Raw genomic sequence first — 13,363 nt, forward strand, 5'->3', positions numbered from 1 at the left:
ACGAAGTTTCTTCGGTGTGGCACATGGGTGCTCCTTGAGTCAATCATGCTTGATATTATCAGCTCCACCAAATTTCGGTTATCTAATTTTTTTCCCAAATCGTTGCCTGTTGACACCTTTTCATAAGATAAGGTACCAGTTCTAAAAATGGTGCAATATCCATCGTGTCCGCACTTTACCCCAGCCCGTGCTTCGCCCTGGGAGCCAAGACAAATTAGGTGAGCTTTTGTTCAGGTCTGTTAAAAAACGGGTGAGCTATTGTCCGGTGAGCTTTTGTCCGGTTACCTTTTATTACATCCAGTTCTGGCCGAGTTGAACGGGGTCAACCGCCTTAGTTTGAAATCATTTTGAACACAGTGCTAATAGCGTAGCGGTTGCCGGCCGATTTCAGATTATGAGACATACGATGGAAGAAAGGGAGAACAACACGCCTGGCAGATTTACGAACCTTTCGACATTTCTGTCACATATTAACAAAGTACAGCAACTGTCTGAACGCATAATCCTCGGGAAAACCTGTCAAGCTGAAACGGTTGAATAGGCGTTGGAGCGCAAAACCAATGGAGTGCGAACAAGATTTTCTAAGTGCACTATCGACTAAATTCCTGACTGCGCCAGCCTTGATATTTTTCGAGTGGCAACTTTTGATAGGCAGGAGCGATTTGATTTGCGTCTTGACACACCGCAAACACAAACTGGAGGTAGTTTTTAGCTGAATATCTAAAAACTACAGGCAGTCATTTACAGGTCTTTCCACTGAGAATTGTAGCTCTGGCGCACTCTAATAGACGAAGATTTCTACCAACGCTGACGAATCCCGGAGAAAAGCTCACCGGACAGAAGCTCACCGGAGAAAAGCTCACCGAAGAAAAAACTCACCGGAGAAAAGCTCACTGGTCCTGGGGCATAGGCGGAGAAAAGCTCAACAAGATTTTTAATTTTTTTAATAGTGAAGCTTTTGGATGCTACCTCACATAGAGCAATTTATTATACCATTATAATGAGTCAGGTTAATAACTAGGAACTTTCTCTTGTTTTTGCAGTATTGTTGGAACCGATTAGGTGCATTGCTTGCAACCATGTGTTACAGGCAAATATTTTCTGTAGATTATTTAGTAGGCAAATAAAAGCCTATCTGACAATTCTACGAACTTGGAGTGTAAAAAAAGTCTGCAGAGCTATGCAGTAAGTTTTTTGTTAAATCGACCGCTACAGGACTGTGAAATTATGACGAAAAATCTCGAAGATCGAATTAAACCATGTGGGAATACATGCGCAAATGTGTCCCGGGACTTTTCAACGCGATCAAATTATTCGAGGTCGCATTAACATAAACTTACTGTAACGTCCGCCTAGGACAAGACAAAGGCGAACTGTCAACAGTGCGACGCCTAAAACTCCTGTGGAAGCTATTGTAAGCATTGAAAACAGAAGAGAGCGGTGATTAGAGTAGCAAGGTTTCTTTCTTCCACTCACATGCCCGCTTTCTAGCCGTTCGTGCTTGTTTCTCCACGCGTTTCTTTTGTGCGACAGTGCCATTACGGGGACCTTATATGACCTACATAGTTGCACACGGGGGCCGAAGACTCAGATCTGTGCCGACGTCTTACTAGGAGGCCTGCTTCCACCTTCCACGCTAATTCAAAAGCAGAGTTCACGCCTTTTGTTGCGTTCTTTCTCGTGACGGATTTCAGATATTGCTTTGTGTCTTAAGCCCCTTCCACGCTAACTTTAAAGCAGGGTTCACACCTTTTGTTGTGTTGTTTCTCGAGACTGGTCTAAGAAATATTTTTTTCTTTATTGAGCCAAGCCGGTAGAACAAAAGGATTTTTTTTTTGTCATTTAGCGGTTCCTTTTTGAATCGCACATTAAGAAAGTTTTGTCTATATCTTATTGGGTGATAGTGGCACAGTCGAACGCTAGTTCCTGAAGACGTTTTCTATATAAAGCAAACATTTTAGCCATATCTGTATGTTCTTTTTTTTCTTCTTTTTTTTTCTTTATTGATACCGTCAATCTCTTGCGAGATCGTAACAGGAGTGGTACATTGAAATACTTTCAAGCAGGATGCACTTGCTGCGACAACAGAAAACAAAAATCTGAATATGTGGTAGCATTTACAACGTCAGGTGGTAGGCTGTTCCAATCGATGATTGTACGAGGGAAGAAGGAGAACTTGAATGTATCGTTTTTATATTTATATGGCTTTATTGTTTTGATATGTGCATATCTGGTAGACCTTGGGAAAAAAAAAAGTTATATATTTATCTTTCTCTATTCCAAGCTCGTCATTCGGAATAAGGTAAAAAAATGTAAGGCGGTTTATTCTCCTTCTTTCCTGTTGAGTTTCCAGGCCTGCGTCATTACAGAGTTTTGATGGAGATACATATGAGGAGTATATGTTATACACAAAGCGCACTGCTAATCTTTGAATTCGCTCAAGTTCTAAAATACAAGATGAGGTATGTGGATCCCAAATGACGCTTGCATATTCCAGCACTGGCCGAAAAAGAGTTTTATACAGTAGTAGGTTTGTATCACAGGAGGCCTGCCTCATATACCTACGCAAGAAACCAAGCTTACGCATTGCTTTACTAGCGGTTTGATTGATATGAGCATTCCATTTAAGATCAGACGTTACTGTCAACCCCAGATATTTATATGAACTTACTCTCTGAAGGTTACGGTTCCCAATCGAATAATTAAAAATAATAGGCTCCTTTTTTCAAGTAATTGATATACATACAGTCTTTGATAAATTTAGTGACATTTTCCAGTCATCGCACCATCTAGACAATTTTTCTAACGAGGAGTTTAGTACTTCACAGTCCGCAGAACTTTTGATTTCTCTAAAAATAACGCAATCATCCGTAAACAGTCGGATCTTTACTGGAATTTCAAAAACAATATCATTCACGAATATTAAAAACAACAAAGGCCCCAGGACCGATCCCTGTGGGCGCCAGAGGTTACGTGTGTGGTACCGGAGCATGCGGTGTCAACTTGAACAAGCTGCTGTCTCAGAGATAAGTAACTTTCAAGCCACTTCAAGATAGCAGGATTGACTAAAACTGGTGACAGCTTTATCAGTAACTTTTCGTGCGATACGCGATCGAAAGCTTTCGAAAAATCTAAGTAAATCACATCAGTTTTCCCCCTTACGGTAGTCACAGATGCAAATTCATGCACTGTTTCTGTCAGTTGGGTAATTGTAGATACTTTTTGGCGAAAACCGTGTTGAAAACTAGTAAAAAAATTATTTTGTTCAAGATATGTCGATATATGTTTAAACACCACATGCTCCAACACCTACTGCACGTACTAAGCAGAGAAATAGGCCTATAATTTAAACTGATCTTGAGTCAACAGACTTTAAAATTGGGATAACCTTTGCGACTTTCCATTTGGAGGGTACCGTGGACGTCTCCAGTGATTTTCTGAATATCAGAGCCAAGTACTTGGCGCTCCATTCCGCGTATCTTCTGAGAAAGGCAAGAGGAATGTTGCCTGGCCCAGCTGCCTTTTTAATGTCAACATTCAGTAGATAATTCACTATACCCTCCTCAAAAATCGTTATATTCGGCAAAGCACTTTCACTACATGAACTGTTTCCCGGCATAGCCGCCAGGACAGGCCCTCGATTTTTGTCAAGGCAGAAGACCGACGTGAAGTAGTTATTGAGAGTATCAGCAGTGCCCTTAGGGTCGTCCACAATGCCGTTATCAATATGCAACTCGTTTACCCTAGACTTTGAGGGCGATATAAACCTCCAAAACTTCTTAGGCGAAGACTGAAGAAAAGAAGATAAGGTCACATCAAAGAAGCGATGTTTCGCCTCTTTAATGTTTTCCTTCAGTTCATGGTCCAACTGCTTCACGTGGCTTCCATCCTTCAATCGCTTACGGAGTCTACGGAGTTTACGGCGCTTTTGTATAATTTCCCTACTAATCCACGGATATTTTTTGCTGGCAATCTTTACTCTTTTTGGTATGAATTTGTTGATGCAGTCGAGAACGACATTTTCGAAGAAGTTCCAGAAAAAGTTCACGTCGTACTCAGGCACTTCGTAAGCACGAAGAAAATCGCTAAAACAGAAGGCTAACGAGTCAAGAATAGCAACGTCATCAGCTTTAAAGAAGTCTAAGTATTCGTTACGTCTTTCTGTGTTGCGTGTTTGATTCATTAAAGACAAAGTAAGTAATACCATCCGATGATCTGAAATGTCTTCCACTACTTCAACGCACTGTATTCGTTCAAGTAACTTCTGCGAAAGTAATATCAAATCCAGTATCGAGCCTTTTTCTTCAAAAAGTATTGTAGGGGAGCGTACAATTTGATTTAGATTATGACAAAAAGATACCTCTAATAGTGTTTGCGATATCTGGCACGAAGACCAACTGTTCTCCCAGTCAATGTCTGGTAGATTGAAATCGCCAGCAAAAATAACTCTGGAGTTCGGGTGTACATTTTCTGAAAGATAGTCTTTTATTTTTTCGAAAACATTTCCGCTCCTAGGTGGTCTATAGAAAGCACCGACGATAAGGAATGTAGAAAAAATGTTCACACGAACCCATAAAAGTTCTACGCCATCAATATCTGGCATTCGGTTATAGTGCAAATTTTTTGTAACAATAATGGCTACGCCCCCACCACGCGTGTGTCTGTCTTTTCGTACTCCTTTATAGTCTGGGGGAATAACCTCAGAATCAGATACTTTTTCATGTAACCAGGTTTCTGTGATGACTGTGATGTGTGGTTTGCGCGTTAGTAACACGTGTTCTATATCAACAACTTTATTCATTATGCTCCTCGCATTCAAATTTAGGAATCTAATCGAATCAGTGGCATTGCGTCTGGACTGTCATATTTGTCGCAAATTTTTTGGCTGACTCAGTGCTATTCGTGTCTGTTTTTGGCGTCCCAGATGTAGAGGATATTATTTATTTTTAGCCTGTTGTAGATTAGAGTAACTTTATCGCCTTTCTTACTATTTTCGACAGCGCTGTCCCAGAGCTGTTTGCGAATATTTCGAACACATAAAGAAAAGTCTTTTGAAATAGAGGTCGTCGATCCCTTCAGTTTCGGGCAGTTTCTCAAAACTGACATCTTCTCTGAAAAATTTAAAAACTTCACCACGACTAGTCTAGTTTTACCATCTGTTCGACGCCCGAGGTGGTGCACTCTCTCTGTGGTTACAGCTGGTAAACCAAGCGTATCACAAAACAGTCGATTCACTACGGTGCCATGAAGTGATTCAGCTGTCTCGTCATCGGTCTCAGGCACGCCAAAAATTACAAGATTATTTCGGCGACTCCTATTTTCGAGATCGTCAATCTTGTCTACCAAATCAGCCATTACACTTTTCATTGATACGATCCGTTCTTCATTGTCAGAGAGAGAGAGAGAGAGAGCAACTTTAATGGGTCTCCTGCAGTAACCCCTATCATCCCACCCTCTCAGGTGGGTTCTTGGGGCGACGTAGCCGGACGTCTTCTTAGCGGGGAGAGCCGCTCGCGGCGGGCTTCAGCGTACTCGGGTTAACCCTTTCTGCTTCCATCCCGTCCGGTCGCTGCTTCTCGAGTGCCGCTAGGATCTGCTGGACGGCCGTGTGTTGGACGTCGTAGTCTTCGGATCTCTTCGCCTCCTCCATGAGGGGCGGGAGAACGTCTGCACTGTTGTCCGCGTTCGCGCATTCGCAGTCTTCCAGGATGTGGGCCAACGTGGCCCTTTCCTTCCCGCACAGTCTGCATAAGTCTGTTACGTATACCTCCGGCCACAGGTGCTTTGCTAACACTGGGGTTATCACGGAGTTAGTCTGTAACGGGCGGAATACCACCGCCTCCTCCCGCGTCAGACGGGGGTGGGGCAGGGCCATCGTTCTTCTGGCTAACCGGTACCACAGGGTTACCTCGTTGTAAGCGTCCATGGTGTCCTTCTCGGGGCGATCCACCACGTCGGCGGCGGCCGTTACCGGGGCGCGGCCGGCGAGTCCACGCGCCACGGAGTTGGCCGTCTCGTTGTGGTTGGTGAGCCCCAGCGAGCCCGCCACTTCCGCGCCCGCGTGGGCGGGAAACCACTTTATCACCGCACTGGTGATGACTCCGTTGACTTCGACCTTTCGCAGGATGCGCGCTGCCGCACTGCACACTCGCTGTTTCGCAAAGTTGCGCACTGCCGTTCGCGAGTCGCACAACACCGTCTTCGTTCTGGGGTCCGCGATGGCGAGGGCTACCGCCACTTCTTCTGCCTGGCTGGGCACAGTGGTCCGCACGCTGGCCGCCATCCTGATCTCACCCGTTTTGGCTCCGATCACGCTGACGCTGAAGGCGTCGCCGATGTTCTTGTAACTGGCCGCGTCCACGAACACGGCTCCCTCATCGCCGGCGTGTAGCGCGATCAGCGCCTTGGCTCTCGCCTTTCTTCTTTCTTGATGGAATGTGGGAGTCATTATCCGCGGGATTGGGCTCACGACGATGTGCTTGCCCAGCTCCCGCGGTATCTGCTCCTGCATCCGGTGGTCGTCTTCCTTGGCTCCGATGCCTAGTTGTTTGAGGATAGATCTGCCGGTTCTGGTTCCCGACAGTCTGGTGAGCTGCGCCGTCTGCTGTGCCTCGGCGATCTCTTCCAGGCTATTCTGGAGTCCCAGGGCTTCGAGCTTCTGCGTGCTCGTGCATCCTAGGAGTCCTAATGCTGATTTGTAAGCTTTGCGGATCATCGCGTCGATCTTCTTCCGCTCGCACTGCCGCCAATTATGGAAGGCGGCGACGTAGGTGATATGGCTCATCACGAAGGCTTGAATCAGTCTGACGAGCCTTGCTTCCTTCATCCCGCTTCTTCTATTGGCGACGCGGCGTATGAGACGCAGTGCCGTGCCGGTCTTAGCTTCGAGCTTGGAGACCGTTGCCCCGTTGACTTTGCTGCGTTCAATGATCATGCCCAGCACTCTAATCTTGGCTACCTCGGGGATGATGTGCCCCCCTTGCGTTCGTATGCGGATTTTATCGCAGTCTCGGATAGTTTGCTTCTTGCGGCTCGCTCCCCTGGGTGGAGTCACCATCAGCTCCGACTTTGCGGGGGAACACACCAGCCCCGATCCCTTCAGTTGGTCCTCTATCGTTTTTACTGCTTCTTGTAGTGTATTCTCTATGTGGCCGTCGCTGCCGCCGGTGACCCACAGCGTCACATCGTCGGCATAAACCGTGTGGCGTACCCCATCGACGCTCCGCAGCCGGTTGGCGACTTCGATCATGACCAAGTTGAAGAGCAGCGGAGAGATTACCGCGCCTTGTGGTGTCCCCTCGCTGCCGAGCGTTTTCTCTGGTAGTTGGAGATCCCCGGCGCAGATGTGAGTCGTGCGGTTGGTCAGGAAATCCCGAATGTAATTGTAAGATCTCTGTCCCATGTTCAGGTGCGACACTTGGGCGAGGATCGCAGAGTGCCGGACTTTGTCGAAGGCGCTCTGCAGGTCCAGGCCCAGTATTGCCCTGTTGTCGCTGGTGTGAGTTTCGTAGTCTACTATCTCCTTCTTGAGTTGGAGCATGGCGTCTTGCGTTCCAAGCTTGCTTCGAAAGCCGACGAGAGAATCCGGGTAGAGCTCTGCCTCTTCGAGGTACTGTTGCCATCTGGTCATTAAGATGTGCTCTAGCAGTTTACCCACGCACGATGTTAAGGATATTGGGCGTAGATTCTCGATGTCGGGCGACTTGCCTGGTTTCGGAATGAGGATGGTTTTGGCTTCCTTCCACTGGCGTGGTAGCTTGCCGGCCCTCCAGCATTTATTGAAGTACGCCGTCAGTGCCGTCACGGCCGCGTCGTTCAAGTTTCTGAGCGCTTTGTTGCTGACGCGGTCCGGGCCCGACGCCGAACGCCTGTTCAGGTCTTGCATCGCATTTCGGACCTCCCATTCCTCGATGTCTTGGTCAACCTCGATGTTCTCTGCCCCCTGGTATTCTGGGTGTTTTCCTTTGGGGAAACCGGGAGGTATTTGGCGTCGAGTCTCCTCTTCACCTCCGCTTCCCCGTGCTCCGCTACCGCCTTGTGTATAATTCTGCTGAGCTTGTACTGTTGTTCTCTCTTGGTCTGGGTGTCGTCGAGGAGGTGCCGGAGCAGTCGCCACGTCTTGCCCAGATGGAGTTGGCCGTCCGCCTCTCTGCACGTTTGCTCCCACTGCTGCCGGCCGAGCTCCTTGCTGTGTTTCTCTATTTCCCTGTTGATTTCCGCGATCTTTTTGCGGAGCCTTCTGTTTGTTCGTTGTTGGTTCCACCTTCTCTTGAGGGCAGTCTTCGCCTCGATGAGGTGGGCCAATCTGTTGTCCATTTCGTGTATGTCTTCGTCCGTTTCTATCTCTGTCGTCCCCTCCTCGGTCGTTTCTACTATCGCCTTCGACCACGCTTCTATATCTTCAATGTTACCATGCTGGCTTGGGAGCTGACGCCGAAACTCCTCCCAGTTCGTGTATCTGTGTGTTCGTTTCTCTTGGCTTGCACCGTTCCCCAGCGGGACCCGGATCTCTATGACCATGTGGTCGCTGCCGAAGTCGTGTTTGGTGTTTTTCCACGTTGCGGTGTCGTTCCCATTTATTTCGACGAACGTCAGGTCCGGGGTGGTGTCCCTGGCGACCGAAGTACCCGTTCTTGTGGGGGTCTCCGGGTTCGTGATTAGCGTTAGCCCCGCGTCCGTGGCGTCTTGCAATAGGTCTCTCCCCTTTTCGGTTGTCTTATCGTATCCCCAGTCGTAGTGTGGTGCGTTAAAGTCACCCCCTATTACGATCGTGCCTTTCTTCGTCGCACGCAGTGCCCTTTGCATGAGCGTGCGGAACTTTTGCTTTCTATGTCTGGGGCTGCTGTACACATTGACCGCGAGCACGCTGGTTTTCCTCTTCTTCTTCCCAACGATCACCTCCACCGCGCTGCTATCGGTCCAGCCGCCGGTGGTCAGCTCGTGCTCGAGGAATACGATGCCCTTGCGGACGAATGTGCACACCCCGCCTGTTGGTTTGCGTATTCCAAACTTTTTCTTTTTTTTGTTTAGGGGCTTGGCCGCCTTGGCGTGTGCTCTGTATCCTTGAAGTTGGGGTGTGTCAGTGCATAGTGTTTCCTGAATCATAATGACGTCCGGTTTCCTCTCCATTCCCTGTAGGTGCCGTGTTAGCGTTGCCCTCTTATTGTGATAGCCGTTACAATTCCACTGCCAAATCAGGAGGTCCCTGACCGGCTGCTGGTCTGTTACTGCCCTTTTGTCTGGCTTGGCGTTCGATGTCGCTGTTGGGTTCATAATTGCTGTATTTGGGTGGTGATCTGGGTTTGGGCGTTCTGCACGAATGTCTGCATCTTGGCTTCCATACTCTGCAGGAACGTTTGCATCTGCGTTTGTAGTTGTAGCATTCCGCTTTGTATTTCTCCCAGCGTCATCTCTACCTTGTTGAATTTTTCCTTCATCGAATGTGCAATTTGTTCCCGCTCTTTGTCCATGCGGTCGAGCCTGGCCATGAGCTTTCTCTCTTTGGTATTCTCGATAATCCTCTTTTTGTTGCTGGGCTCCTTTGGCTGTTCCTCGTCGCTTTCGATGCTGCTTTTAGTAGCCTCCTCTTCGGCGATGGCTGGTTCCTCCTTCCTCTTAGGTGGCTTTGCTGGGGTTTTCTTCTTCGAGGATGGGCGGGGTATCTGCTCCACCTCTTGCTCCTGTTGAGGGGTCGGCAGTGACAGTGGCGCTTGACTCGCCCTTATTGCTTCTAGTAGTTTGTCGATCCTTGCGTCCATCTTCGCTTCCATCTTCTGTAGTAGCCTTTCGTTGTTTTCGTTGATCATGTCGTATATTTCTCGCCTTGTCACGGGCGGTTCTCCGGTGTTATGGTGTTGGCATGGTGGCTGCTGCTTGCTGCGGGGCGTTTCTTTCGACTTGCTTCCCTTAACTGCAGCCAACCACTTAAGCTTCCCGTCTTCCTGCTGCGACGGCGGCAGGTGTTTTTGCTGGCTCTTGTGTCTTTCGTGGCTGTCGGTGCGCCGTTGGCTTTCGCTGCACTCGCTTTTCTCCCTGCTCGGCAGCTGTGGAAAGTCCGATGACGTCATTGGTGGTCTTGTCTTCTGGAGCTGTTGCTGTTCACGTTCCTCTCGGCGCTCCCATTTTCTTTTCGTGACGACGAAGGGGACCTTGAACTTGTTCTTGCAAATTCTATCTGCCGTCGGATGCGCTCCTCCACATAGCTTGCAACTTGGCTTGCATGCCTTCTCGTGGTCCGCGTCGGGGTTGGCCTCCCCGCACGCGAAGCATACTCTGGTCTCCGGGGTTGGACATACGTCGATGCGGTGTCCGACTTTTCCGCAACATCTACACACTTCATGATGTTTCCTGTAAAGCCCGCACTTGAGCAGTGCCGCTCGGTATATTACGTACCGGGGCACTCTCTGTCCTTCAAAGAGGACGATGACCGCTGTAGAATTTCCAATCCTGTGCGCCTCTAGCGCCGTTGGGTTATACTTTGTCACGACCGCCTCATTTATGTCTTCGGGCGAGTCGTCAATTGCGATACCTCTGATGATTCCCTTCGCCGTCCCTTCGGGCGCGGTTCGGTAGGCGGAAACCTCAAATTCCATGTTGCCGAATTCGACGGTCCTGATCTTAGTGTAAATTTCGGCTCTCTGCTCGCTCGGCGTGCTCACGACTAAGATGTTCTGCGCCGCATTGATGCACACCATGTCTTCGCCCTGGTATTCTTTCGCCGTCCCCGCGGCCGCCATAATGGCGTCCGTGACGACCGGCGTCTCGATTCGAGCTACGTTCAGGCCGCCCCTGGGCCTAATCACGATCTTATGGTCGTCTCTGGGGATAGCCGCCGGCATACGGGCTGCTTTCTTGATATTCTCGGTAACTCGCTTGACAAAGTTAACTCTCTCCTTGGGTCTCGACTGCCGTTCCGCGGTTAAAGATGGTCTCTCACCTTGCAGCTCCTTGGCCTTGCGCATTCTTCTACTCGTCGTGGTCCATCCGCTCGACTCGCCGGGTGTCGCGTCGCGGCCTCCTACTTGAACGTACATCTTCCCTTCATCGTTGCCGACTATCGTTGCCTGCAGGCCTTTGGTTGCCGGGCTCTCGCACACCTCCATCGTCGGTGGCGACGCCATCTTATTCGTACTCGTCGGGTAGGCCTAACACCGGGGGCGATCGCCCCGGTGGCCGTACTCGTGCGCTAAGCCTAAGGCCTAGCAACGCTTGCTCGCCTCGAATTTTCGAAGTCCCAAAAGAGGCGAAAATTCACATACCACTTGCGCGATGTTGGTATCGGCTGGTTCCTCGTACCGTACCGCACACTTTCGTAACAAATAAACTGCAGTTGGCCGGAGCCGATAAACGATAAAAGGCCGTTCCTACCGCTGCCAGCTGAGCACAGCTGGCAGCGGCGCGAGCCCGCTGCGAGCCCCCCTCATTGTCAGAAAAATGTTTTACTGTCGCTTCTAGGGTCGACAACTTAGCTTCGAAGCTCCCTAACTTCTTGTTAATTTCCGTGAATTTTTCTTCCGCTCGTTTTTGATTTTCATTTATAGCGGCAAGTTCCTTGGCCATTTGGTTGACTGTCCATCATGGAGGTAATTCGTTCGAACAAGGGTAAGGCGAAAGTTTTGCTTGACGGTTACGACTACGTGCAAAAGCAGTTAAAAAACGGGTGGATCCGGTGGCAGTGCCGTAAGCAGCGGACAGGCGTGTGCAAGGGAGCAATAACTACGGACCATGCTGTGAGTATAAAAGTCCTTGTTTTGACAGCAGAAAATCGCTGCGGGCTGGGGCATATTTTTATGTTTCTGCTGCATGCTATTATCAGATCTGTAGTTTTATTCACACTGTTGACCAGAATATAGGAGTTTGACATTTATTTGGGGTAAAGATGAGTTTGTGGGTGTGCTAAGACTCTAATATTTTATTCATTCATTGATTCTTTACTTTTCAAAATAATTAATGCTGCCTATTGGCAAAAATATATCCTCTGAAGAACGAATATGCACCGCACGTACGTTTCAACAAAGAGATGGAGAGAGGTAAAATTGTAGATAGAAAAAGGATAAAGAACTGACGAAGAGTGCCCCTGTCCCAAAATATCACTTCTGTCTATCCGTTCCTCCGTAATGCTTACAGGCCATTTTACAATTTTTTCTTCACGTGCGTATTTTCAATTTCCAACCTGAAACGTTTTTTACTGTTATCCGACATTATCTTTTTTTTTCAATATGAGCAAAGGAATATAATTTCCAAGTTGATAGTTTTCGATGAAAAAGTAAGAACTTGTTGAATTATACAATTTTAAACTGCCCTGGTGTTTTCTAAGTAAGCAGCGTCTAGCCAGGCGATCTTCCTTTTTTGGCATTGCAGATCACTCGCTTTTGGTCAGTGACGGACCACAACCATGCCAGTGACTTTGACGGCGTTAAGGTGACGAAGATAAGAATGGACCTGAAAAGAAAAGCACAAGAAAAGTTGGAACCACCAAGCAAGCTCTTGGCCCTGGCGTTATGCAGTTCGTCAGCTGCTGTGCGGGCAAATATTGGAAGCCTGGAGACTGTGCGTCGCGACTTCCGCCAGCAAAGAAGCCGGCTGCGCCCAGCGGAACCAAAATCCACCGCTAAGCTCGAGGTCGGAGGACATCTGGGCAACGACCTGAGGAGAAGTGCCACAACCGTTCCTCATTTATGGCAACGGATCGGAGCGGCGGGACCGGATGCTCGTCTTCGCCAGCAGCTAGCAGCTCAGAGCCTTGAGCACGAGCCCAACCTGGTACATGGGCGGGAAGTTTTCAGTTTGCCCCCAGCTGTTTAAACAATTCTACGTGCTCAGGTGCGCAGTCGGGGAAAGCTCCGTCGCCTGCGTCTACGCTCTCCTTGCTGGCAAGAGCCTCGCGATCTATGAAGAGCTTTTTCGGGCCGTCCTTGACGCATGCAAAGCAAGAGGTTACCTTCCAGTCCCCAGCGTCATCGTGAGTGATTACGAGATGGCTGCGATCCGGGCAGCGAGGGAAGTCTTCGGACCAGACTTTGCATCCAGGGGGTGTTTCTTTCATCTCAGCCAGAGTACCCATCGCAAGGTAATGTGCGGTCATACAGCTTCCAGTAAACAATGATTTCTGTATAATACTTTATAACAAAATATATTTAATATCATATTATTGAAGGCTAATTGGGATAATGTGAAATACGATAGGCAAGGAGAGTTATTAGGGTGCGGATGCGCAACGTTAATTTACCAATAAAAGTGTATTGTAGCGTTTCAAGTGTGATGTTACCCCTCGCTGCTCACATTAATGTGTATGCAGAGGTGTTTGCTAATTTTCAATTTCTGTTCGCTACAGGTACGTGAGCTGAGTCTGATCAACAGGTAC

The 13,363-nt window shown here is 48.5% G+C and overlaps 1 protein-coding gene across 1 annotated transcript; it reads left to right on the forward strand.

Moving 5' to 3' along the window:
* Positions 1-9,804: 9,804 nt before the first annotated feature.
* LOC120849917 lies at positions 9,805-11,323 on the forward strand. The gene has a single exon (XM_040222215.3). It carries the CDS (start codon positions 9,805-9,807, stop codon positions 10,339-10,341), a length of 537 nt encoding a protein of 178 aa, XP_040078149.1. The 3' UTR covers positions 10,342-11,323.
* Positions 11,324-13,363: the final 2,040 nt, after the last annotated feature.

The sequence above is a fragment of the Ixodes scapularis genome, unplaced genomic scaffold (assembly GCF_016920785.2).
Source record: "Ixodes scapularis isolate PalLabHiFi unplaced genomic scaffold, ASM1692078v2 PGA_scaffold1__304_contigs__length_218370807, whole genome shotgun sequence".
Taxonomy (NCBI): Eukaryota; Metazoa; Arthropoda; class Arachnida; order Ixodida; family Ixodidae; genus Ixodes; species Ixodes scapularis.